Here is a 25,000-nt window from a genome sequence, read left to right as displayed (position 1 = left end):
GGCGGTATTCCTTCTGCAGGCGACACGGTGAGGAACGCCGGGACTCTTCAGCGGCTACATGCAAGGAACTAATGAAGGTCTCACCTGGTTCAGGATCTGACTGGCCTTCTTAACCCTCAGCAGCTCAGGTGTTTCCTCCAGCCCCAGTCCAGATAAGCCCCGCCCCTTCACTTCCTCTAGGTCCTTCCTGTACTCTTTCTGCAGCGAGGCGAGGGCAGGAGGTGAGTTAGACTGAAACCGTTTGTTACTTCAGATGTTTGGTTTTTATTTTGATGCTAAATAAAAACATTTTCTACTTTTTGCTTCATGTTTTTATTTTCCCAGTGCACGATCCTCACCTCACTCAGCAGGACGCTGGCGTTCCGGGCCGTCAGGTATCCGGGAGTCTGATCCGCCTCCAGTAGAGCTTTCCCCTTCACCGTCTCCTCAAAGTCGCGCCGATATTCCTTCTGAGAGTGGGATGTAAACAAAAACATCTGGCATCGGCCTGCTGGTTCTTCAGCCGCTAGAGGCGGGACGATTGTCCAGCCTGAAGCTGAAGACAGATGTGGTAACGGTCCAGATGTGTTTTTTTTACCTCACTCTGGATCTTCTGAGCTTTTCTGAACACCTGGTAGGTCTGAGTGTCTCCAAACGCCATCAGAGAGCGACCTTTGTTCTTCTCGTACTCTTCTCTGTACTTCACCTGAAACCAGCGGAGGCTCATTAAAGCAGGAAATGAGAAAATTAAAGCCTTCCTGTGTGAGCAGAACCTGGCTGTGCAGCACCGCGTTCTCCTTATGGTGGCGCTGTTCCGCCGTGTCCACGGCGATGAGATAGTGAGCCTTCGTCTGCTCGTACTTCTTCCTGTATTCCACCTGAACACACACAGGAACCAGAATCCGAACCACAGACTTTTATTTTGAAGGCCTGAGTGTGATCCTACGTTGCTCTGGAGCTTGCTGGCGTTCAGAACGTGCTCCAGCTGCAGCAGGTTGGGCAGGTCCAAGGACCCCTCAGGCTTCTGGTTCTGATTGGTCCGATACTTCACCTGGAGGAGACACGACGGGATCAGGGAGAGCAGCTGCACCCAGAAGGTTCCACCTGGGGTCAAAGGTCAGACTCCCCAAAGCCCAGGTTAGGATGGATAATTCCTTCTGACTTCTAAATGAAAATGTCTCTGAGTGAACTTTAATAACCTCCCAGAGCCAAACTCCTGAGCACCAGCCAACTGGGCCGATGATGATGATGATGATGATGGTGGTGGTGAAGGTGGGACCAGCTGTTGTGTAACTCCAGTGGCTGAGTGGGCAGAAACCAGACGAGAGCAGAGCTCTGTGTGTGCTCCTCTTGTTCACGTTCGTGTTTCTGCGTGTTTGAACTTTGCCTTTAAAGGACAGAGGCTTGGTTGTCACGGAAACGCGTGCAAACTCTGAAAGAAGCTGACGCGTCGGTGCGAACTTAACCTCTTCAACTTGTGCTGCTTTTCATCCCACAGTCCCACTTCATTTGCCTCTCAAAGGTTGCCATGGTTACGCCCACACAACAGCCTGGGTCTGGGAGGCGTTTGGAAGTGAGCATCGCACCAGCAGATGCAGTTTGCTTCGTTCTGAAGCTCCAGAAGCTTCCTGTGGGACCAAGCAGCAACCTCTTCATCCCGCCATACGGAATATTTAATAAAGAGATTCCAGGTCGACTGCTAGATTGGGCTGGGGGGCAGCCTCTGTAATCTGAGATAATCTTAATCTGCCCAGTAAATATTAGAACCAAACTGAAAAGGGAACCCAGGTGAACAAGAGCGTCGACATCGGGCTATGAGCACGAGCGAGCAGCAGTGGAGGCCATGTGAGCAGGTGCAGGACCCACCTGGCTGGCCAGCGCTGCAGCGGCCTGCGTGTGTCTGAAGGACAGGCAGTCCAGAGGGTTGTAGCACGGCTTCTGTCCCCTTAGTCCTCTCTCAAAGCTCTCTCTGTACTTCACCTGCAGGAAGCAGAAATAACAGCCAACATCTGGTGGTGGCTCCCCGCCTTCAGCCCAGTGCATGCTGGGTGCTTACCTGACTGGCCAGTTTGGAAACCTCTTTGGCGTGCAGGATGTCGTTTCGGGTCAGAACTGACCTGTCGCTGTAAACGGGCTGTTGGGTGTTGCTCTTGTAGGCCACCTGGAAATCACAGGTATAGTTTCAGTGAATATAATAATCCAGAACCGCTGATCTGGACCACAACCCCTCATCAGGTCACGTGTTCAGTTTATTGTTAAAGCTGCTTTTGCAAATCTGCAGAACAAGCTAGGTTTTAAACGCAAACACCAAACACTCACCCCTCCCCACGGGAATCTTCTGCCGGAACCGGAAACCCGCGATGCCAGAGGAAACCAGATAGCGCTAAACACCGGTCGCTGTTTTCTAGATACGAACATTTTTTGTTGTCTGTGACTTCAAATGGTGCTTTAGTTTGTGGGACTCTGGTAATTTGTCCTAAAGCTGAAGCGGTAGCAGCCGGCTGTTTCTCCTCCTCAGATATAACTGAGCGGAGAACCTCTCACAGCAGCGGTGTTCTGCTGCATACGTGAGTGTGTGATGAGTGGAGGACCCGGGGAAGTGTGGCAGTTCGGTGAGACTTGGATGGTCCAATGGTTGGTTTTGGTCTGAAACGTGTTGTTGGAGGAGGTTCTTACACAAATGTGAGAGAACCGCTTCATTAACTTTTTATATCTCCCAAATAAAAGAAGCTACACGATGTTAGAACGCTGCTCAGAGGCACGAAAAATGTTTTATGCTAGCTTGTTTTGTAGATTTGCTAATGTAGCTTTAGTCCAAGATGAATTTGTCACACACACACACACACACACACACACACACACACACACACACACACACACACACACACACACACACATTACATAACCAGAGTTTGCTATTAACAGAAGATCGTGTTCTATAATTAATCAGTACTTCCTCTTGGTGAACAGCTGGTGAACACGACTGTCGTCATGGAAACTGATGTACAGGAGAATGGGATGTCTCTACACACACACACACACACACACACACACACACACACACACACACACACACACACACACACTCACATCGCTGGCCAGTTTGGCTGCGTTGGCGGCGCTGATGAAGTCCGGTCTGTCTGGTACCACGTTGTAGTGATGGAGCTCCTCTTTACCCCTCCTGTAACTGACCTGAGGTCAGATTTCATCCGGGACATAAAACAGGAGGAGAGAAAATATCCTGATTGGTTCAGAATCTAAACAACATCTAATTTAAAAGGAGAACTGAAAATAAAGATGCAAACACAGATTTGGTTTACACATTTAGTCATTGTTTATATTTGAAAACAGAAACTTTGTGTTTGGCTGTCATTTGAGCTGCAGTGATCCTCCAGACTCCGACGGTGGAACAGGAACTGTCTGTGAGGACGAGTCCGAAGGTTCTCCAGGGTTCTCAGAAAATTCCTGATCGTTTCCTCTAAACATGCCCAGAGCGTCGCCCCGTGAGTCTGATACCCGTCTCCGTTTGGCTTCAGAGTCGGACGGTGGAGACGTGGCGATGCTTCGGGGACGGACCGAGACATTCTAGGAACGACATGAATTCACTAAAGATGCAAACGTGATTCTGGATCTGAGTCTCCAGCAGCTGGAGGTCCCTGGATGAGCTGAATCTGGAAAAGGTTTCAAATAAAAACGGAGCCAGGAGTGTGTGTGTGTGTGTGTGTGTGTGTTCACCTCGCTCTGGTTCTTGCTGACCTCCATGGCATGCTCCACCTCAGGCAGAGTTTCCATGCTGGTGTAGCTGGACTTCCCTTTCTCCCGATTATATTTCTCCTTGTAGAACTTCTGCAGAGAGACGAAGACAGGAGGACAGAGGGACAGGAGGACAGACAGACAGGAGGACAGACAGACAGGAGGACAGACAGGAGGACAGACAGACAGGAGGACAGACAGACAGGAGGACAGACAGACAGGAGGACAGACAGACAGGAGGACAGAGGGACAGGAGGACAGAGGGACAGGAGGACAGACAGGAGGACAGACGGACAGGAGGACAGACAGACAGGAGGACAGACGGACAGGAGGACAGACAGACAGGAGGACAGACAGACAGGAGGACAGACAGGAGGACAGACGGACAGGAGGACAGACAGACAGGAGGACAGACAGGAGGACAGACGGACAGGAGGACAGACAGGAGGACAGACAGACAGGAGGACAGACAGGAGGACAGACAGACAGGAGGACAGACAGGAGGACAGACAGACAGGAGGACAGAGGGGGAAGCAGGAGTAAAGAATAAGAAGGAAGAGAAAAGGTCCGTGACTAGACACCTGAGACAAAGCCCCGCCTCCAGCAGGTGGCTGGGTGGTGGTCCAGGAACGTCTCTCATGTTCATAACAGAAAACAAACGTCAGCACATACCCTTAAATAACAATCTGCTCCTGGTTTACCAGCAGATGGATAAATATGTCAGCCTTTGTTCTCCCAGAGCTCTGCAGACGCTGATTCTGTTTTACGCTCCAGTTGGTGTGGCATTGCTCGGTCAGGAGACACGAAACCAGTAAAGCATCAGGCGGCGACCCAGTTTACCCTCCGCCCTGGTTCCCTTACCCCCTCTGGGCCGCCACGCATGAACTATTCAACAGAACCCTCAACATGCAGCTCCCGTCGTCCATGTGCGTGCAGCCTGATGGACCCAACGTTCTGGTTCTGGTCCAGGTGTGTTGGTTAATCCTGGAGCTACAGATCCAGTTCTAAGCAGGAATCGAACCAGCAACCGCTGAGCTTGGCACTGGTGAAAGTTTCTCAGCAGGTGGAGCTCACGGTCCTCCTGCGATGAAGGGCCTCCGCCGTTGCGCCGCGGCGTCACTCGTCTGAGCCGGCGGAACGTTTCTGGTTCCTTTTGCGAGGAGATCTCCTAGGAGACGCTTTATCTGGAGAACGAGAGGAGAACGTCCGTTAGCGTCACGTGATGCAGACGGCTTCAGTCACGGCTCCTGAACCAGCCAGGCCACCACATTATGGGATGTTTGCAGACAACATTCAATTCAATTCAAGTTTATTTATAAAGCGCCAAATCACGACAAGAGTCGTCTCAAGGCACTTCCAGTTCAGGTCAGTTCATTAAGCCAATCAGAAATAATGTTTCCTATATAAGGAACCCAGCAGGTTGCATCGAGTCACTGACTAGTGTCAGTGACTATACAGCAATCCTCATACTAAGCAAGCATATAGCGACAGTGGAGAGGAAAACTCCCTTTTAACAGGAAGAAACCTCCAGAGAATCCCACATCTGTCTGGTCCAGATGTTCTGACACTAAAGCTGCTAATTCTGTTTTCATCAGATTATAGAGACGAAATCTGGATTCATTCACTCACTCACTCTCACACACACACACACACACACACACACATACATTCATTCACTCACTCACTCACTCTTACACACACCCTACATTCATTCACTCACTCACTCTCACACACACACATACATTCATTCACTCACTCACTCTCACACACACATACATTCATTCACTCACTCACTCTCACACACACACACACACATACATTCATTCACTCACTCACTCTCACACACACACATACATTCATTCACTCACTCACTCTCACACACACACATACATTCATTCACTCACTCACTCTCACACACACACATACATTCATTCACTCACTCACTCTCACACACACACATACATTCATTCACTCACTCACTCTCACACACACACACACACACACATACATTCATTCACTCACTCACTCTCACACACACACATACATTCATTCACTCACTCACTCTCACACACACTCATACATTCATTCACTCACTCTCACACACACACACTCATACATTCATTCACTCACTCTCACACACACACACACACGCCTCACCTCTGCGACTCTGCACTGAAGAAGCAGGAAAGCGGGACAGGAAGAGAAACAGAGATCAGTAGAGGTTAAAGGTCGTTCTGACACAAGTGAGCAGGAAGAAGAAACAAACATCACACTCAGGAGAACGTTTGAGGGTTTGATTGGATTTAAAGCGGGAATCAGGTTTGAAATTCCCGAATCCTCGACAGAAAGAAGGAAAATCAGGAATCTGGACCATTTAGGTGAGGAAGAACAGCTGGAGCTCAGGAAGGACCTCAGGGTGAGTACGTACTGATCTGGTTGAGCGTTTCCTGAGGGATCCAGCTCATGTCCACATCGTTGTGGCTCGACGTTCCCATTTCCACCTTAGGAGCCGGACGCCTCCTCTGTAAACAAATAACTTCCTGTTAAACACTCGTGGGAAAAACAGAACCTGGAAGTTAAATCCAGCTCTTCTCCGTGGGTTCCGTCAACGCGAGCTCGGCCAGAACCAGACAGGAAGTGAGCTAGCATTAGCCTCACTTAAAGCCAACATCCAGGTGAAAACACCTGAGCAGGAGAGATGTGGAGGACCTGGGAACTGTAGCTGCTGGAAGCTTCCTGATCAGCTACAGCCTTCATCATCATCATCATCATCCTCCGTGAGGTAAGCAGGACAGCATCTGATCGATCTACAGATCCACAAACCGCAATGCTGCGTCTTCAGCAGGACGAGCGCGTAACCATCACATCACATCGCCTGTAAGGTTGTTGGGAGCTAAAGGTCAACAGTTTGGAGCGATGACATCATCAGAATGTCAAACACTTCCTGTTTTATCTCAGATTAATGAAGTCTGTTGGATTGTAAAGCTGAACGATTCATTCAGACATTGTTGTTTAATCTGAGGAGAGAAACATTAAAAACGAGCTAAACGAGAGATAATCTGGATTAAACTGGTCAGAAACAAAATGACGTGTCCCACCTTCCTAGACTCCAGCAGCTGATGAAGACCGACGACGACGAGCAGCCCGAGGCCCAGGAGGAAGACGTACATGAAGATGCTGAGGAGGAGGAGGAGAACTAAAGTGGAGATCAAATCTGGAGTTCTGTGATTTGAATAATTCTGTAAAACTGGAGTTCTGAGGACAACATGGAGGCGTGGACGCTCACGTTTCTCCATCCAGGCCGTCCTCCCGCTCCGTGATGGTGACGGTCTGGTTGAACGCGGCGTCCTGGAAGACGTTTCCCTGCAGGAGACGAGTAAAAAGAAAAATCTGAGGTTTTCCCTCCAGAACCGGATTTGGGTTCAATGATTCCAACACCAGACAAGCTCTGCCCTCACGCTGCCATCTTTGTAGTTCAGGTTGATGACGAGTCCAAACGGCCGCCCCCCCATCGGTTCTGCGGGGATGAACGAGTACTCGAAGGTGGCCTGTCTGCCCGGAGGAACCACGGTGCCGAGCTGCAGAGCCGTGAAGTTCTGGATGTAGAACTGATAATCCTGAGGGGACGAACAGAACCGGGTCACACCGGGTCAGAGCTTGTTCTCTACCAGACACGGTTTGGGTTTGATTGAACCTGCGGATAACGGAACGACGCATCCAGAGACTCCACCACGAAGTTCTCGGAGCCTTTGTTAGTGAAGCCGAGCAGGAACTTCACGATGTTGTTGGCGGGAAAATCTGCAGGGACACAGAAAGGTGAGTTTGAGGTCCAGAAGTCGGTTCTGACTCAGAAACAAGAAGAAAGGCGCCAGCAACCTTCTCCTTTAACGAACAAGATGGTGGTGTCGGCGTTGGGCGAAGCCTTCACCTCTCCGACCAACGCCTCCTCCTCCTCGTCTTTCTCCTCCGTCTAAACAAATAAAACCATTCTTATTCTGACCAACCAGCTGCTGGTGATCACCACCCGTAACCGCCATGACATCACTCACCAGCTCCGTGTTGTCATCATCCTCCACTTCAGCTTCATCGTCCTCGTCCTCAGCCGTTACATCCTCCACCACATCTTCATCCACAGCCTCGGCCTCCTCATCCTCAGTCAGATCCTGGGCGCCCGCCACCGGAGCTGAAGGCGAGCGTAACACGCGACATCACAAACTCCAGCTGCATCAGTCGAGTCCGAGCGTCCCAGACTGACGCTCAACAGTTCTGTTGTTGTTCTACGTTTTTCAGAGAAAAACCTGCAGATGCAGGATTGTTATCGTTCGCCAGGTCACGCCGGTGTCGACCGCGTTTGTTCTGACAGAAACACGACGCGTCCGGTTTTAGAGACTGGCTTTGGTACCAAAACACACCAGAGAAGAAACAAAACCCTCAGGAGAAGGAAGCGGGTCTGATGAGGACAGGTGGCCATGTATCTGAAAGGGTTTAATTACTAAATAAGATGATGTGTCACTGAGACCAAACTGAGACAACAGCCGGAAACACACGAGATGTTCATCTGGGAACCAAATCACCTCAGACTAGTGAACAAACAACCGTTTTCCCCAAAAATGTAAAAATAAGAGTCCAGGCCTGACTGCAGGCAACCAAAATAAAACGCTGCTAACATTATTTCCGTTAATAATGTTCATGTTTATTTATTTAGCAGACGCTTTTATCCAAAGGGACTTACAATTTATAACCTATAGGGCATGTTGTGATCTGTGGGGGAAACCGGAGTTTGTTTATTGTCTTCTTGCTATACCAAGTTGAATTGTATCTACAAAATGCAAGTTGGCATGAACACGAACTTCGGAGCTACTCTGTAATGCCATTCTGCTAACGAATTTTGAAATGTAGTCGCTTTTGTTCGTTTTTCAAATGTTCAATAAAAGTTCATTTAAAAAAAAGGAATCAACATCATTTCAAACTGAATGTTATCTTCATCCTGCTCAACCCTTCTAACAGGAGCGTGTTTAGCTACCTAAGATCAACAAGGCAGGCGGACAGTTTCATGTTCAAACAGAGCGAAAGGGTCACTTTACCTTCATGTAATGATTTTAACCGTTTTACCCCTAAGAGAGGTCCTGAGCTTAGCTTCCAGGCTAACAGCTAACATAGCTGTAAGGACACGTCAGTCTAATTTAGAACAGATTTCTGTACAAATTAATACGAAAACATGCTAAACTATAAAACATAACAGTTAATTAGGACAATAATATGTTTGTGTCAAAACACAAATGTGTATATTTACCAAAGGCGTTTTGCGTAAATGTGTGTTTAAGCTCACATGTTAAACTGAGCTCGGCCTTCACAGCTTGTTAGCATAGCCGCTAACTCCAAACAATAAGCTACACTAGCGTTTAAATGTAATATGTAGTCATTTTAGAAAGTTACCTTTGATGAGAAGAGTGGCAGGGAAGGCTAAGAGGACTAGCAGCAGCAGTTTAGGCAGAAAATTCATCATTTTCAAGTCGAAATCAGTGTTTTCTCATTCAGTGTCGGTCAGACAGCCTAGCTGTTAGGGTTAGCCCCCAGTAGCACTTCCGTTATAACTTCTTCTTCTGCTTCCTTAAGTCAATAGCTTAGGCAAACCAGCGGCGTGCTGCTGCCGCCTGCCGTTCATGTTTATGCTTGGTAGCGCAGCAGCAACGCAGTGTTGCAGGGATGGTTCACACCCAGCACGAGTTAAAACGCTGCAATTCTTAAAACAAGGTATTTTATTACAGTGTAATATAAGTAGTACGTACATAATGTAGAATAAGAAACGCTAAACTCCAATACTAAAGTAAAATAATCTAAAATCAAATCATGAAAAAACCCGGATGTAAAACCCTGACTTAGTCAAACAGAACGTCTCAGGGATTTTTTCTATTACTTTATTATATATTATAACTGTGGTCGTGAATACTTTTTTATTTGGTTTTAATACGTGATCCCAGATGTTATTTGTTTAATAATCAGTGATGTTTATTCAAGACTTTACTGATGTGTTTTTGTTGATGTTTGTGTTTTATGAAGAAGCTGAAAGCCATTTATTTGGTGATAACATGACTTTTTACCATGACGGCTGGACGAGAGCCACTCTGAACACCAAAACAGCAGCCAAAGATTAAAAAGACACAAGAAAATTCACCTTGATGCAAACGCATCTTATTTTTAAACTTACAGGATTAAAAGTGTCTGATGAAGAAACTTCAGCAAACGGCTGATAACAAATGTATTCACTAAGAAAAACTTCTTTGTTGTGGTTTATTTGTTTTTAATCACATGGAAAACACTGAAGTTCTGACAAAACAACATAATCTGAGTGATACATTAAATCAAATGTAAATAAAATGTTTATTTGTGTCAAAATACAAACTAAATAAGATAAAAGTCAAAAATCAACACATCAAATAAACACATGAATAATCAGTTCAACTTTTTCTGTTGCATCTATTTTCAGTGAGCCAAAAATAAAATAAAATAAAATACTGTAACATTTCCTGCTAGAATAAGAAATAGTGATGATTTATTCTGATGCAACAAACACAGCAAAAACACGACTTACTGGAAACACACAAGAGTTAAATACGTCTTTCCAAGGCGTAGACGGAGCCCGCGTATCAAAATACTCTGCAGGTACAGGTGGATGTGCTCACACACACTTCAGTCCGTTTGTTACTGAGACGTTTAAAAATCAGACACAGTGAGTTAGTGAAGCGGCTGGTTCAGACTCAACCTGGGATCGGTCTATTTACTGGAAATCTAAACTCACCTGAACATAAAACGCTCCCTCTCCCTCCTCCACGCCCATCTCCTCCTTCGGTCACATGACTTAATGACTTCTCAACCCAAACACACAAGAGTTTTAGATTTGTTGTGATTAACTCGTCCAAATGAAGAAGCAAACTCTTCAGGTAAAAGTCTGGTGATAGTCTGACCTCTGACCTCCGGGACTGCATATGCAGACTCACACGGATTATTTCCTGAAACATAAACCTCAGCCTGAAAGCTAAATATTTCATAATTATTACACAGGTACATGTTGGTACTAATGTTCTCCAGGATGCATCAGAATATATTATTCATGGCTGATTTTATTCCTGATTAAAGCTGCAGAGAAAAACGACAAAAGCATCAAATTTGATGTAATAAAAAGTCCAGATTTGATCTTTTCTCTGCAGTTTGAGTTTTACGGTGCACACGAAAGCCTGACTTTAGCCCAAGTTTAGTTTTACTGTAACTGTTCCCCTGTTTGACCTCTAGGAGGCGCTGATGACTCAGATAAAACCTGCTGAGCCGCCACATGAATCCAGTTTAGTCTACAAGAGAAAACTCCAGCATCTGATTCTAGGTGAAGTTCCTGTCAGGATCCTTCCCGAGTTAGAAGCAGGCGTGTTAGTTTTCATCACCTGTACCTGCCAACAACCAGGATGATGAACGAGTAAGGAACATCACAGGACTTCTATGATAACGACATCCCTAAAGCTCCTTTTATACGCTTCGTTTTGCTTCCGTCTGGCTTCTCTTTTCTGGAATCGGATTCTTTTTCACGTTTTAAAGAAAACCTGCGATAATCTCCTAATCTCAGCCGTCTGGGGAGTTCTTTTCATTTCAGCTAAACCAGGTTTAGATCTGTGAGACGGTTTGTTGACAGATAAAACCTGAGAACTTCATATAAACTGGACTTAATAACCAACCCTGAAATGTAAAGAACACCCCCTCCTCCACCTGTGGTGGGAACACTGACGGGACGTCTCTCCTCTTCAGTTGCAGACCTCCACGTAGTTCGCTGGCAGCATCCCGGACTTCCCAGTTCTCTGGACCGTGCCGTACATCCAGCCTTCATCAATGGGCTGGGCGTTGATGATGACATCACCGTCTCTGAAGGAGACCTCATCGTGGTCCTGAGCGGCGTAGTCGTACAGCGCTCGGTAGACCCGCTGCAGGGACATGAAGAGACCGGGTCAGAAATCCCAACAATAATCCTACAGTGGGAGATAAAGAAAACCCGGATGTGGGCGGTCCGGTACCACGGAGGCCGAGTGAGGCGGGGAGGTGACGGATCGGACCGACGACATGCTGGTCTGATGCATGTAGCCGTGATACGGCGGATGCTGCTGCATCTGGACGCCCTGATGATGATGATGATGGTACGCTCCGGGGAGGACGGGAGCTGGAGACAAACACAAACAGGAAGTCAGTCTGGGAAGTGCTTCCTGTTTGATTCCGACCCTCTGTGAGTGAAACCAGGTGAGATAAGTTTGTGAGCACACCTGCAGACAGAATATGTGGATTAGTCCGATTACTCGTGTTTAAATCTGTGATTCACTCTGAAACAAGAGAGGAGCTACCGGGGGTGTCGGTGCTGCTGCGGTCCCAAAGGTCAGAGGTCAGAGAGCTGACCGACTGCTGCGAGTGCTGCCTGCTCAGCCTGCGACCTGCACGCTCTGACAGGCGGCCGCCAGCAGGGGGCAGCACCGGGGAGAGAGAGAGAGCTTGTTCATCCATTTGAGATTAGGAAACACCTTCAGGAGTTTAATCGTGAGAATAAAACCGTCTAACACTGTTACCAAGTGTTAACCCTGCATAAGAGCAGTTCATTAACATGAACATAAACTGAGATTAACCGTCTTCTCACTCTGGATTAACATCAGATTACTGAGAGTCATTCGTGTTAAAACCAGTAAAACAGTCATTAGAGGCGACATCAGGTCGTGTTCAGACTGAACTCCTGACCTTTAGTGAACGTGTTACAACGTGATGTTTATTTAGGTTGTTAGTGGCTCCTGCAGGATTATTCAGCATCTGCTGGACTACCCGACATCCTGCGGAGACTTTTGGACTGAATGTTGTCCTCCACCGGGTCAAAGTCAAAGATGGAGCCTGGATCTGTCCTCCACACACTCAGGTCTTCAGAGGGAGGGAGATAAATCACGTTTATTAGAAAAATCAGAGTCCTAGTTTCCCTCGAATGTGATAATCTGACTTCAGTTGCCGTTTCCATGGAGACCATATTTAAGAATGAAGACTATGTCGAGCAGTTTTTACCATTAAACAGTTTCTGAGCTGCTCACTGTAACATTTATTTATTTAATTAATTATAAAGAAGCCATCATTATTTACTGCAACATAAATAATTATTTATAATAATTTTAAAGCATTTAATTGTAATCTGTGGTTTTTTTAATTGCTTCGGAAAATAAACAAGTAAATAAAATGTAATTATTGTATTAATAATGATCACCATGGAGACAGACCTACGATGATGCCTCCTGGTCGTCTGTCCATCTCCACAGCCTGGGGGTGCATCCCTCTGCCGTATCCCGCCTCTCCGATCATCTGATTGGCTCTCTGGTAACGCTCCATGCCGGGGTCATCCAATCCCGGCGTGAATCCTCTGCCACGTGTTCGCTCAAAATCCTCGTGGTACTTCGCCTGATGGAATTAAAACAGAAATGTTAAAAACCTGGTAGAAACACACACACACACACACACACACACACACACACACACACACACACACACACACACACACACACACACACAGCTCGGGGGTGCATCTGATCAGTGAGCACATAAAACACACACCAACAGTTTTAGGAGTTTTATTCATTAACACACACACACACACACACAGTTCAGGTGGCTGTGTTTTCAGGTGGGGGTGTTAGTCTCGGTGCAGCAGCCCCTCACACGGTGTCACGTCACTCATGTTAGCTCCTCCCACAGTTCTGCAGGGAGCCATAGCGACCACGCCGCTACCATGGAGACTGAGTCCTGTGTCCTCCTGACACGCCTGTACTCAGGTGTGTCCAGCTCTGTGCAGCTCCGCCCCCTCAACTCCTGCAGGCCACGTTGGTACTTTACCTGCACACACACACACACACACACACACACACACACACACACACACACACACACACACACACACACACACACACACACACACACACACACACACACACACACACACGTCAAGAGCTTTGTGAAACTGGAAAGATAACTCTATCATGCTCTCATAAATTCTTGTAAAACTGTGCATGTGTGTGTGCGTGTGTGTGTGTGTGTGCGTGTGTGTGTGTGTGTGCGTGTGTCTTGCCGAGCTGATGTTCTCCTGGTTCTGTCTGACTCTCTCCATCTCTGGAGTGACTCCAACATTGACCGGCTTCACATCACTCTGCCTGTACTTCACCTGACAGGTGAGACAGGTAGGAGAGGAGAGACAGGTAGGAGAGGAGAGACAGGTAGGACAGCCAAACAGGTCATCCGTTGTGTTTTGAGTTGCTTTAACAGAACCGGGTCGTTTCTGCTCACCAGAACCAACAGAACCATCCTTTCTAACTCTCTACTCACTGAGCTGATGTTCTCCTGGTTACGTCGGACCCGCTCCATCTCAGGTGTGTCCACAACGGCGGTGCCAGAACCCACCTCCTCTCTGTACCGAACCTGGACAGAACCAGAGGTAAACCTGCTCTACGACACATCTGGTTCTGATCAAACGTTCCCCAGCCCGGTGGGCAATGACCCAGTTGGAGATGATCGGATTTGAGCCTGAAGTGATAAACAAACTCCCGACGTGGTTTAGTGTAGTTTGGAAAAGGACTAATGGGTCTGTCAGGGAAGTAAACAGAAGGGTGAGACAGCTAGGACACATAGGATGGGTGAGACAGGTAGGACATGTAGGATGGGTGAGACAGGTGGCACGTACGTCACTGATCTTCCTGGCGTTCTCTCTGGCGAGGACGATCTCTGGTGTCTCTGTGACCGTCCCCATCAGTCCTCTCATCAGCTTGGAGTCCCAGCTGTAGCGCAGCTAGGGGGCGACAGAGAGCTGGTTATGAGGACAGGTGCTTTCTGCTCAGAGGGAGGGACAGATGCGTGTCCTCACGGAGCTGACGTGTCTCTGGTTGTCCCGGACCCGCTCCATCTCGGGAGTGTCTGACGGCAGGCTGTAGCGTCCCCTCAGCCGCTCCGCCTCGTCCTTGTACTTCTTCTGTGGACACAGAGACGCGTTTTAGGAGGACGAGGCTCTGGGGGTTGGGAGGACGTCTGCTCCACACACCTGGCTGTAGATGTCTTTCAGGTAGGAGGCGTGGAGCAGTTCAGGAGTGTCGGTGAGAGTCCCGTAGGAATTCTGTCTCAGCTGCTCCGTCTGCTTGTAGGACACCTGCGGAACAAACATCCTCTCACCTGGGACTTTAGCTACATCCTGATGGTCACTTCCTGTGCAGATCCAGGTACCTGACTCTGGATCTCCGAGGCTCTCTTGGCTCTCTGCATCTCCAGGACGTCAGCGCTCAGCTCCATGCCTTTTCCAACGATCTCCGTCTCCAGATCCCGGCGGTATTCCTTCTGCAGGCGACACGGTGAGGAACGCTGGGACTCTTCAGCGGCTACATGCAAGGAACTAATGAAGGTCTCACCTGGTTCAGGATCTGACTGGCCTTCTTAACCCTCAGCAGCTCAGGTGTTTCCTCCAGCCCCAGTCCAGATAAGCCCCGCCCCTTCACTTCCTCTAGGTCCTTCCTGTACTCTTTCTGCAGCGAGGCGAGGGCAGGAGGTGAGTTAGACTGAAACCGTTTGTTACTTCAGATGTTTGGTTTTTATTTTGATGCTAAATAAAAACATTTTCTACTTTTTGCTTCATGTTTTTATTTTCCCAGTGCACGATCCTCACCTCACTCAGCAGGACGCTGGCGTTCCGGGCCGTCAGGTATCCGGGAGTCTGATCCGCCTCCAGTAGAGCTTTCCCCTTCACCGTCTCCTCAAAGTCGCGCCGATATTCCTTCTGAGAGTGGGATGTAAACAAAAACATCTGGCATCGGCCTGCTGGTTCTTCAGCCGCTAGAGGCGGGACGATTGTCCAGCCTGAAGCTGAAGACAGATGTGGTAACGGTCCAGATGTGTTTTTTTTACCTCACTCTGGATCTTCTGAGCTTTTCTGAACACCTGGTAGGTCTGAGTGTCTCCAAACGCCATCAGAGAGCGACCTTTGTTCTTTTCGTACTCTTCTCTGTACTTCACCTGAAACCAGCGGAGGCTCATTAAAGCAGGAAATGAGAAAATTAAAGCCTTCCTGTGTGAGCAGAACCTGGCTGTGCAGCACCGCGTTCTCCTTATGGTGGCGCTGTTCCGCCGTGTCCACGGCGATGTGATAGTGAGCCTTCGTCTGCTCGTACTTCTTCCTGTATTCCACCTGAACACACACAGGAACCAGAATCCGAACCACAGACTTTTATTTTGAAGGCCTGAGTGTGATCCTACGTTGCTCTGGAGCTTGCTGGCGTTCAGAACGTGCTCCAGCTGCAGCAGGTTGGGCAGGTCCAAGGACCCCTCAGGCTTCTGGTTCTGATTGGTCCGATACTTCACCTGGAGGAGACACGACGGGATCAGGGAGAGCAGCTGCACCCAGAAGCTTCCACCTGGGGTCAAAGGTCAGACTCCCCAAAGCCCAGGTTAGGATGGATAATTCCTTCTGACTTCTAAATGAAAATGTCTCTGAGTGAACTTTAATAACCTCCCAGAGCCAAACTCCTGAGCACCAGCCAACTGGGCCGATGATGATGATGATGATGATGGTGGTGGTGAAGGTGGGACCAGCTGTTGTGTAACTCCAGTGGCTGAGTGGGCAGAAACCAGACGAGAGCAGAGCTCTGTGTGTGCTCCTCTTGTTCACGTTCGTGTTTCTGCGTGTTTGAACTTTGCCTTTAAAGGACAGAGGCTTGGTTGTCACGGAAACGCGTGCAAACTCTGAAAGAAGCTGAAGCGTCGGTGCGAACTTAACCTCTTCAACTTGTGCTGCTTTTCATCCCACAGTCCCACTTCATTTGCCTCTCAAAGGTTGCCATGGTTACGCCCACACAACAGCCTGGGTCTGGGAGGCGTTTGGAAGTGAGCATCGCACCAGCAGATGCAGTTTGCTTCGTTCTGAAGCTCCAGAAGCTTCCTGTGGGACCAAGCAGCAACCTCTTCATCCCGCCATACGGAATATTTAATAAAGAGATTCCAGGTCGACTGCTAGATTGGGCTGGGGGGCAGCCTCTGTAATCTGAGATAATCTTAATCTGCCCAGTAAATATTAGAACCAAACTGAAAAGGGAACCCAGGTGAACAAGAGCGTCGACATCGGGCTATGAGCACGAGCGAGCAGCAGTGGAGGCCATGTGAGCAGGTGCAGGACCCACCTGGCTGGCCAGCGCTGCAGCGGCCTGCGTGTGTCTGAAGGACAGGCAGTCCAGAGGGTTGTAGCACGGCTTCTGTCCCCTTAGTCCTCTCTCAAAGCTCTCTCTGTACTTCACCTGCAGGAAGCAGAAATAACAGCCAACATCTGGTGGTGGCTCCCCGCCTTCAGCCCAGTGCATGCTGGGTGCTTACCTGACTGGCCAGTTTGGAAACCTCTTTGGCGTGCAGGATGTCGTTTCGGGTCAGAACTGACCTGTCGCTGTAAACGGGCTGTTGGGTGTTGCTCTTGTAGGCCACCTGGAAATCACAGGTATAGTTTCAGTGAATATAATAATCCAGAACCGCTGATCTGGACCACAACCCCTCATCAGGTCACGTGTTCAGTTTATTGTTAAAGCTGCTTTTGCAAATCTGCAGAACAAGCTAGGTTTTAAACGCAAACACCAAACACTCACCCCTCCCCACGGGAATCTTCTGCCGGAACCGGAAACCCGCGATGCCAGAGGAAACCAGATAGCGCTAAACACCGGTCGCTGTTTTCTAGATACGAACATTTTTTGTTGTCTGTGACTTCAAATGGTGCTTTAGTTTGTGGGACTCTGGTAATTTGTCCTAAAGCTGAAGCGGTAGCAGCCGGCTGTTTCTCCTCCTCAGATATAACTGAGCGGAGAACCTCTCACAGCAGCGGTGTTCTGCTGCATACGTGAGTGTGTGATGAGTGGAGGACCCGGGGAAGTGTGGCAGTTCGGTGAGACTTGGATGGTCCAATGGTTGGTTTTGGTCTGAAACGTGTTGTTGGAGGAGGTTCTTACACAAATGTGAGAGAACCGCTTCATTAACTTTTTATATCTCCCAAATAAAAGAAGCTACACGATGTTAGAACGCTGCTCAGAGGCACGAAAAATGTTTTATGCTAGCTTGTTTTGTAGATTTGCTAATGTAGCTTTAGTCCAAGATGAATTTGTCACACACACACACACACACACACACACACACACACACACACACACACACACACACACACACACACACACATTACATAACCAGAGTTTGCTATTAACAGAAGATCGTGTTCTATAATTAATCAGTACTTCCTCTTGGTGAACAGCTGGTGAACACGACTGTCGTCATGGAAACTGATGTACAGGAGAATGGGATGTCTCTACACACACACACACACACACACACACACACACACACACACACACACACACACACACACACTCACATCGCTGGCCAGTTTGGCTGCGTTGGCGGCGCTGATGAAGTCCGGTCTGTCTGGTACCACGTTGTAGTGATGGAGCTCCTCTTTACCCCTCCTGTAACTGACCTGAGGTCAGATTTCATCCGGGACATAAAACAGGAGGAGAGAAAATATCCTGATTGGTTCAGAATCTAAACAACATCTAATTTAAAAGGAGAACTGAAAATAAAGATGCAAACACAGATTTGGTTTACACATTTTGTCATTGTTTATATTTGAAAACAGAAACTTTGTGTTTGGCTGTCATTTGAGCTGCAGTGATCCTCCAGACTCCGAAGGTGGAACAGGAACTGTCTGTGAGGACGAGTCCGAAGGTTCTCCAGGGTTCTCAGAAAATTCCTGATCGTTTCCTCTAAACATGCCCAGAGCGTCGCCCCGTGAGTCTGATACCCGTCTCCGTTTGGCTTCAGAGTCGGACGGTGGAGACGTGGCGATGCTTCGGGGACGGACCGAGACATTCTAGGAACGACATGAATTCACTAAAGATGCAAACGTGATTCTGGATCTGAGTCTCCAGCAGCTGGAGGTCCCTGGATGAGCTGAATCTGGAAAAGGTTTCAAATAAAAACGGAGCCAGGAGTGTGTGTGTGTGTGTGTGTGTGTGTGTGTGTGTTCACCTCGCTCTGGTTCTTGCTGACCTCCATGGCATGCTCCACCTCAGGCAGAGTTTCCATGCTGGTGTAGCTGGACTTCCCTTTCTCCCGATTATATTTCTCCTTGTAGAACTTCTGCAGAGAGACGAAGACAGGAGGACAGAGGGACAGGAGGACAGACAGACAGGAGGACAGACAGACAGGAGGACAGAGGGACAGGAGGACAGACAGACAGGAGGACAGAGGGACAGGAGGACAGACAGACAGGAGGACAGACGGACAGGAGGACAGACAGGAGGACAGACGGACAGGAGGACAGACGGACAGGAGGACAGACGGACAGGAGGACAGACGGACAGGAGGACAGACAGACAGGAGGACAGACAGGAGGACAGACGGACAGGAGGACAGACAGGAGGACAGACAGACAGGAGGACAGACAGACAGGAGGACAGACGGACAGGAGGACAGACAGACAGGAGGACAGACGGACAGGAGGACAGACGGGAGGACAGACGGACAGGAGGACAGACGGACAGGAGGACAGACAGACAGGAGGACAGACAGACAGGAGGACAGACGGACAGGAGGACAGACAGGAGGACAGACAGACAGGAGGACAGACAGGAGGACAGACAGGAGGACAGACAGACAGGAGGACAGACAGACAGGAGGACAGAGGGGGAAGCAGGAGTAAAGAATAAGAAGGAAGAGAAAAGGTCCGTGACTAGACACCTGAGACAAAGCCCCGCCTCCAGCAGGTGGCTGGGTGGTGGTCCAGGAACGTCTCTCATGTTCATAACAGAAAACAAACGTCAGCACATACCCTTAAATAACAATCTGCTCCTGGTTTACCAGCAGATGGATAAATATGTCAGCCTTTGTTCTCCCAGAGCTCTGCAGACGCTGATTCTGTTTTACGCTCCAGTTGGTGTGGCATTGCTCGGTCAGGAGACACGAAACCAGTAAAGCATCAGGCGGCGACCCAGTTTACCCTCCGCCCTGGTTCCCTTACCCCCTCTGGGCCGCCACGCATGAACTATTCATCAGAACCCTCAACATGCAGCTCCCGTCGTCCATGTGCGTGCAGCCTGATGGACCCAACGTCTCCGGTGTTCTGGTTCTGGTCCAGGTGTGTTGGTTAATCCTGGAGCTACAGATCCACCCGGCTCTTTTTTTCTGGTTTGATTTGAAAACCTGGTGTTCATACAGATGTTAGGTCAGGTGTTCATAGGTGTGCGTCTGAGCCTTCGGGCTGTGGAGCAGCTGCTGCTGATCTTCATGCTTCTGCAGTCAAACTAGCACCCCCACCCCATGAGGACTGAGCAGAGAGCATTATGGGATGTTCCTCTAACCAGCTGACGTCTAACCAGCAGGGTAAAAACCGTCTCAACGGGAACGGCGGGACAGACGAGACTCACGTCGCTCTGAGCTTTGGTGACTTCCTGGGCGAAGGCGGTCTCGATGGTCTGCGGCATCTGAGCGTACAAGCTGTGACCGGACTCCTTCTTCCCTTCTTCTCTGTAAGCTCTCTGCACCATCACAAGACACAAAGTTCAGCAGGAGTAGGACTAATCACTGCAACCAAACATCTCACACCATGATCAGAAGCATGAAGGTTATATATCAGAGTTGCCGGTTGAAATCCCACCTGGCTGCAGAGCTGTGTTTGCTCTTTAGCATGTTGGGTGTCTTTGGTCTCGGGGAGCTGCGAGTACAGACACTTCTCCAGCTCCTTCTTACCCGCCTCCTTGTACTTAGTCTGCAAACAAAACCAACGTCTGCAGGTGAGACGACGACCCTGACCCTAAACCATCAGCTGGATTACTGCAGGTGTTACCTGTTAATCCTATAAAACACACACACACACACACACACACACACACACACACACCTGGCTGTGAGTCTCGGCCATCTCTCTAACAAACTGGGTCTGCAGCGTCTCCGGCAGCAGCGAGAACAGGCTGTTGGGCAGGTCCTCCACATCCTTCCTGTACTTCACCTGAAACACAGGCATGAATGGATCACGGATATGGGAATGTCCGGATTAACTATGGGAATAACGTACTAATCACTATCGTCTCACGTCACTCTGCTGATCTGAGATCTGTTTCATAAACTCCATCTCTTTAGTTTCGGGCATCTGGTGGAAAACGCTGCTGCTCACTTCCTGTCTGACCTTCTGCTTGTATTTATTCTGAAACAGAAGGAAAGACGATGGAATCATCAGGCAGAAGGAAGTGACCTAAATGTAGGCTCCGCCCCTTTACCTCGCTCTGCAGCTCCGTGACGGCTTTGGTGAACTTGGTCTCCTCGGTCTCAGGCAGCAGAGCGTACAGGTTGGTGCTCAGATCCTTCTTACCTTCTTGGTACCTCACCTGGACACCATCAGCCAATGAAACGTTTACAATCCCTGTTTCCATTGGTTAGGGTGTGTGTGTGTGTGTGTGTGTGTGTGTGTGTGTGTGTGTGTGTACCTGACTCTGCAGCCCAGTGGCCTGTCTCGCGTGCTGCGACGTCAGGGTTTCTGACAGCTGATGGTACAAACAGCTGCTGGCCTCCTTCCTGCTGGCCTCCTTGTATCTCACCTGAAGAAAAGACAAACGAAGCTGGTTTTGCTAACGAGCTGCTGATGTTTCTGACTCACATCTGGATCAGATCAGATTCCTCTCACCTGGCTCTGCAGCTCAGAGACGGTTTTAGCAAACTGAGTCTGGGAGGTTTCAGGCAGCTGAGAGTAAAGAGGCTCGGAGAGTTTCTTCATGCCCTCCTGCTTGTACTTATTCTGCATGAAGAGGACAGACGGAGACGAGGAGACAGCTCAGTGTGTCTGCAGAAGATCTACAGTCATCATTTCTGTCCTGAGAGAAGACACGTGATGCATCTGTCTCTGTCACCTCGCTCAGCAGGTCTGACATCTTGGCGGCGAGCTCCGTCTCGGCTGTCTGCGGCAGCTGAGCGTACAAGCTGGACGACATGGACTTCTTCCCATTTTCCTTGTATTTGTTCTGGGAAACGAAATGAGAGTCAGACAGGAAAACTTCCTAAAGAGAGAGCTGTTTGCTCTGATCTGGATGTTTCTGGTGCTTCTAAAGCTGCAGCAGGATAAAAAAAACCAGCAGGTCCCTGAGGTCCAGTGACCAAAGCCTACTGGTTGTGCAGCACCAGACTAAAGGTCAAAGGTGACAGATCATCTGCTGCTGTGGCCCCCAGACTCTGGACCTCTCTCCCCCTGAGCCTGAGATCAATGGACTCCTTTAAACTCACCTGTTCAGGTTTGGTGGGACCTTCATCACCTCCCTCTCCCTGTTCTGCCTTTCCCAGGATCCACTGATTGCACTCTTTCCTGTTCATTTTCTCTCCCTTTTCTTACATTTTTAATCACAACGTTTTATTTTTTCCCATTAGTCTGTAAATATTCACTGAAGTGTTGTAATTTAATTAAAAGATGCCCACGCGGTTTCATAACACATAACCATGAAAATCACGTCTGAAACACGTGAGTCTGAGTCTCCGGGCGACGCCATACTGGATACCATGTTTCCTTCTACGGAAGCCCACAAGGACAAAGTACATTTACTGATTTGTAACAAATGGTTACAAAACGTTCAGCATTCATAAACGTTCTTTTACACGGAGAACCCTTCAGAGGAGAACCCTTCTGAGGGAGAACCCTTCAAAGGAGAACCCTTCTGAGAAAAACCTTTCAGAGGAGAACCCTTCAAAGGAGAAACATTCAGAGGAGAACCCTTCAGAGGAAACCCTTCAGAGGAGAACCCTTCAGAGGAAACCCCTTCAGAGAAATACCCTTCAGAGGAGAACCCTTCTGAGAAAAACCTTTCAGAGGAGAACCCTTCAAAGGAGAACCATTCAGAGGAGAACCCTTCAGAGAAATACCCTTCAGAGGAGAACCCTTCAGAGGAGAACCCTTCAAAGGAAACCCCTACAGAGGAGAACCCTTAAGAGGAGAACCCTTCAGAGAAAAACCTTTCAGAGGAGAACCCTTCTGAGGGAGAACCCTTCAGAGGGAGAACCCTTCAAAGGACAACCCTTCAGAGGAGAACCCTTCAGAAGGAAAAACCTTCAGAGGGAGAACCCTTCAAAGGCGAACCCTTCAGAGGAAACCCCTTCAGAGGAGAACCTTTCAAAGGACAACCCTTCAGAGGAGAACCCTTCAGAAGGAAAAACCTTCAGAGGGAGCACCCTTCAGAAAGAGAACCCTTCAGAGGGAGTACCTTTCAGAGGGAGAACCCTTCACAGGAAAACCCTTAAGAGGGAGAAACCTTCAGAAGAAATCCCTTCAGAGGAAAACCCTTCTGAGAAAAACCTTTCAGAGGAGAACCCTTCAGAGGAGAACCCTTCAGAGAAATACCCTTCAGAGGAGAACCCTTCAGAGGAGAACCCTTCAAAGGAAACCCCTTCAGAGGAGAACCCTTAAGAGGAGAACCCTTCAGAGAAAAACCTTTCAGAGGAGAACCCTTCTGAGGGAGAACCCTTCAGAGGGAGAACCCTTCAAAGGACAACCCTTCAGAGGAGAACCCTTCAGAAGGAAAAACCTTCAGAGGGAGAACCCTTCAAAGGAGAACCATTCAGAGGAAACCCCTTCAGAGGAAACCCCTTCAGAGGAGAACCCTTCAAAGGACAACCCTTCAGAGGAGAACCCTTCAGAAGGAAAAACCTTCAGAGGGAGAACCCTTCAGAAAGAGAACCCTTCAGAGGGAGTACCTTTCAGAGGGAGAACCCTTCACAGGAAAACCCTTAAGAGGGAGAACCCTTCATAAGAAATCCCTTCAGAGGAAAACCCTTCAGAGGGAGAATCCTTCAGAAGGAGAACCCTTCAGAGGGAGAACCCTTCAGAGGGAGAATCCTTCAGAAAGAGAACCCTTCAGAGGGAGTACCTTTCAGAGGGAGAACCCTTCACAGGAAAACCCTTAAGAGGGAGAACCCTTCAGAAGAAATCCCTTCAGAGGAAAACCCTTCAGAGGGAGAATCCTTCAGAGGGAGAACCCTTCAGAGGGAGAACCCTTCAGAGGGAGAATCCTTCAGAGGGAGAACCCTTCAGAGGGAGAACCCTTCCGAGGGAGAACCCTTCAGAGGGGGAACGTTTCAGAAAGACAATCCTTCAGAGGGAGAACCCTTCAGAGGAAAACCCTTCAGAGGAGAACCCTTCAGAGGAAACCCCTTCAGAGAAATACCCTTCAGAGGAGAACCCTTCTGAGAAAAACCTTTCAGAGGAGAACCCTTCAAAGGAGAACCATTCAGAGGAGAACCCTTCAGAGGAGAACCCTTCAGAGAAATACCCTTCAGAGGAGAACCCTTCAGAGGAGAACCCTTCAAAGGAAACCCCTTCAGAGGAGAACCCTTAAGAGGAGAACCCTTCAGAGAAAAACCTTTCAGAGGAGAACCCTTCTGAGGGAGAACCCTTCAGAGGGAGAACCCTTCAAAGGAGAACCATTCAGAGGAAACCCCTTCAGAGGAAACCCCTTCAGAGGAGAACCCTTCAAAGGACAACCCTTCAGAGGAGAACCCTTCAGAAGGAAAAACCTTCAGAGGGAGTACCTTTCAGAGGGAGAACCCTTCACAGGAAAACCCTTAAGAGGGAGAACCCTTCAGAAGAAATCCCTTCAGAGGAAAACCCTTCAGAGGGAGAACCCTTCAGAGGGAGAACCCTTCAGAGGGAGAATCCTTCAGAGGGAGAACCCTTCAGAGGGAGAACCCTTCAGAGGGGGGAACGTTTCAGAAAGACAATCCTTCAGAGGGAGAACCCTTCAGAGGAAAACCCTTCAGAAAGAGAACCCTTCAGAGGGAGAACCCTTCAGAAAGAGAACCCTTCAGAGGAGAACCCTTCAGAGGGAGAACCCTTCAGAGGGAGAACCCTTCAGAGGAAAACCCTTCAGAAAGAGAACCCTTCAGAGGAGAACCCTTCAGAGGGAGAACCCTTCAGAGGGAGAACCCTTCAGAGGAAAACCCTTCAGAAAGAGAACCCTTCAGAGGAGAACCCTTCAGAGGGAGAACCCTTCAGAGGGAGAGGAGGAGCTACGTCTCAGTAAACGTGTTCAGACTGCTGTGATGGGGTTAGGGTAAGTTGGATGAATGAGTGAATGTGAATAGATGCACCTGGCTCTGCAGCTCCGTGACCTCTTTAACACGCTGAGTCTCCAGAGTCTGGGGCAGCTGGTGGTACAGCGAGCTGCTGGCCTCC

General features: G+C 48.8%; 3 protein-coding genes across 6 annotated transcripts in view; all 3 read right to left on the bottom strand.

The window, feature by feature from the left end:
* The window catches only part of LOC139070714 (nebulette-like), a 9,515-nt gene extending 4,901 nt beyond the window's left edge, over positions 1 to 4,614 (bottom strand). The window contains exons 1-11 of the mRNA XM_070553447.1: positions 4,573 to 4,614; positions 3,715 to 4,305; positions 3,070 to 3,171; positions 2,036 to 2,140; positions 1,846 to 1,959; positions 926 to 1,030; positions 753 to 857; positions 578 to 685; positions 339 to 449; positions 85 to 198; positions 1 to 13 (exon numbers count right to left, since the gene is read on the bottom strand). The exon at positions 1 to 13 is cut by the window's left edge and continues 98 nt beyond it. Of these exons, the coding sequence (XP_070409548.1) occupies positions 1 to 13; positions 85 to 198; positions 339 to 449; positions 578 to 685; positions 753 to 857; positions 926 to 1,030; positions 1,846 to 1,959; positions 2,036 to 2,140; positions 3,070 to 3,171; positions 3,715 to 4,305; positions 4,573 to 4,614 (1,510 nt within the window). The remainder of the gene's footprint in view (positions 14 to 84; positions 199 to 338; positions 450 to 577; positions 686 to 752; positions 858 to 925; positions 1,031 to 1,845; positions 1,960 to 2,035; positions 2,141 to 3,069; positions 3,172 to 3,714; positions 4,306 to 4,572) is intronic.
* A 19-nt stretch (positions 4,615 to 4,633) lies between these two features.
* Positions 4,634 to 9,345, bottom strand: LOC139070739 (translocon-associated protein subunit alpha-like). Of its 2 annotated transcripts, XM_070553516.1 has the most exons (10): positions 9,169 to 9,345; positions 7,782 to 7,915; positions 7,609 to 7,702; positions 7,427 to 7,530; positions 7,191 to 7,349; positions 7,019 to 7,095; positions 6,831 to 6,909; positions 6,161 to 6,254; positions 5,890 to 5,904; positions 4,634 to 4,916 (listed from the first exon to the last, which is right to left on the bottom strand). In XM_070553516.1, the coding sequence occupies exons 1-10, from the start codon at positions 9,236 to 9,238 to the stop codon at positions 4,849 to 4,851; spliced, it is 894 nt and encodes a 297-aa protein (XP_070409617.1). In that variant the 5' UTR covers positions 9,239 to 9,345; the 3' UTR covers positions 4,634 to 4,848. The 2 variants fall into 2 exon arrangements, with proteins under 2 accessions (XP_070409617.1, XP_070409618.1); XM_070553517.1 differs by lacking the exon at positions 5,890 to 5,904 and having other exon boundaries at positions 9,169 to 9,344.
* A 1,634-nt stretch (positions 9,346 to 10,979) lies between these two features.
* Positions 10,980 to 25,000, bottom strand: part of LOC107383139 (nebulin) — a 44,938-nt gene continuing 30,917 nt past the window's right edge. The window contains exons 40-69 of one of the 3 annotated variants that reach the window (XM_070553510.1): positions 24,916 to 25,000; positions 21,696 to 21,806; positions 21,473 to 21,583; positions 21,276 to 21,386; positions 21,069 to 21,176; positions 20,885 to 20,995; positions 20,693 to 20,800; positions 20,450 to 20,560; positions 20,220 to 20,330; positions 18,823 to 18,933; positions 18,170 to 18,271; positions 17,134 to 17,238; positions 16,944 to 17,057; positions 16,024 to 16,128; positions 15,851 to 15,955; positions 15,676 to 15,783; positions 15,437 to 15,547; positions 15,183 to 15,296; positions 15,001 to 15,111; positions 14,822 to 14,926; positions 14,648 to 14,752; positions 14,468 to 14,572; positions 14,113 to 14,205; positions 13,859 to 13,951; positions 13,522 to 13,626; positions 13,017 to 13,194; positions 12,577 to 12,669; positions 12,111 to 12,206; positions 11,790 to 11,932; positions 10,980 to 11,699 (exon numbers count right to left, since the gene is read on the bottom strand). The exon at positions 24,916 to 25,000 is cut by the window's right edge and continues 26 nt beyond it. In XM_070553510.1, coding sequence (XP_070409611.1) covers positions 11,523 to 11,699; positions 11,790 to 11,932; positions 12,111 to 12,206; positions 12,577 to 12,669; positions 13,017 to 13,194; positions 13,522 to 13,626; positions 13,859 to 13,951; positions 14,113 to 14,205; positions 14,468 to 14,572; positions 14,648 to 14,752; positions 14,822 to 14,926; positions 15,001 to 15,111; positions 15,183 to 15,296; positions 15,437 to 15,547; positions 15,676 to 15,783; positions 15,851 to 15,955; positions 16,024 to 16,128; positions 16,944 to 17,057; positions 17,134 to 17,238; positions 18,170 to 18,271; positions 18,823 to 18,933; positions 20,220 to 20,330; positions 20,450 to 20,560; positions 20,693 to 20,800; positions 20,885 to 20,995; positions 21,069 to 21,176; positions 21,276 to 21,386; positions 21,473 to 21,583; positions 21,696 to 21,806; positions 24,916 to 25,000 — 3,346 coding nt within the window. In that variant the 3' untranslated portion in view covers positions 10,980 to 11,522. The remainder of the gene's footprint in view (positions 11,700 to 11,789; positions 11,933 to 12,110; positions 12,207 to 12,576; positions 12,670 to 13,016; positions 13,195 to 13,521; positions 13,627 to 13,858; positions 13,952 to 14,112; positions 14,206 to 14,467; positions 14,573 to 14,647; positions 14,753 to 14,821; positions 14,927 to 15,000; positions 15,112 to 15,182; positions 15,297 to 15,436; positions 15,548 to 15,675; positions 15,784 to 15,850; positions 15,956 to 16,023; positions 16,129 to 16,943; positions 17,058 to 17,133; positions 17,239 to 18,169; positions 18,272 to 18,822; positions 18,934 to 20,219; positions 20,331 to 20,449; positions 20,561 to 20,692; positions 20,801 to 20,884; positions 20,996 to 21,068; positions 21,177 to 21,275; positions 21,387 to 21,472; positions 21,584 to 21,695; positions 21,807 to 24,915) is intronic. The other 2 variants (XM_070553511.1, XM_070553512.1) reach the window with 2 other exon arrangements.

This window comes from Nothobranchius furzeri, chromosome 7, assembly GCF_043380555.1.
Source record: "Nothobranchius furzeri strain GRZ-AD chromosome 7, NfurGRZ-RIMD1, whole genome shotgun sequence".
Classification (NCBI taxonomy): domain Eukaryota; kingdom Metazoa; phylum Chordata; class Actinopteri; order Cyprinodontiformes; family Nothobranchiidae; genus Nothobranchius; species Nothobranchius furzeri.
This window is presented reverse-complemented; position numbering and strand designations above follow the sequence as displayed.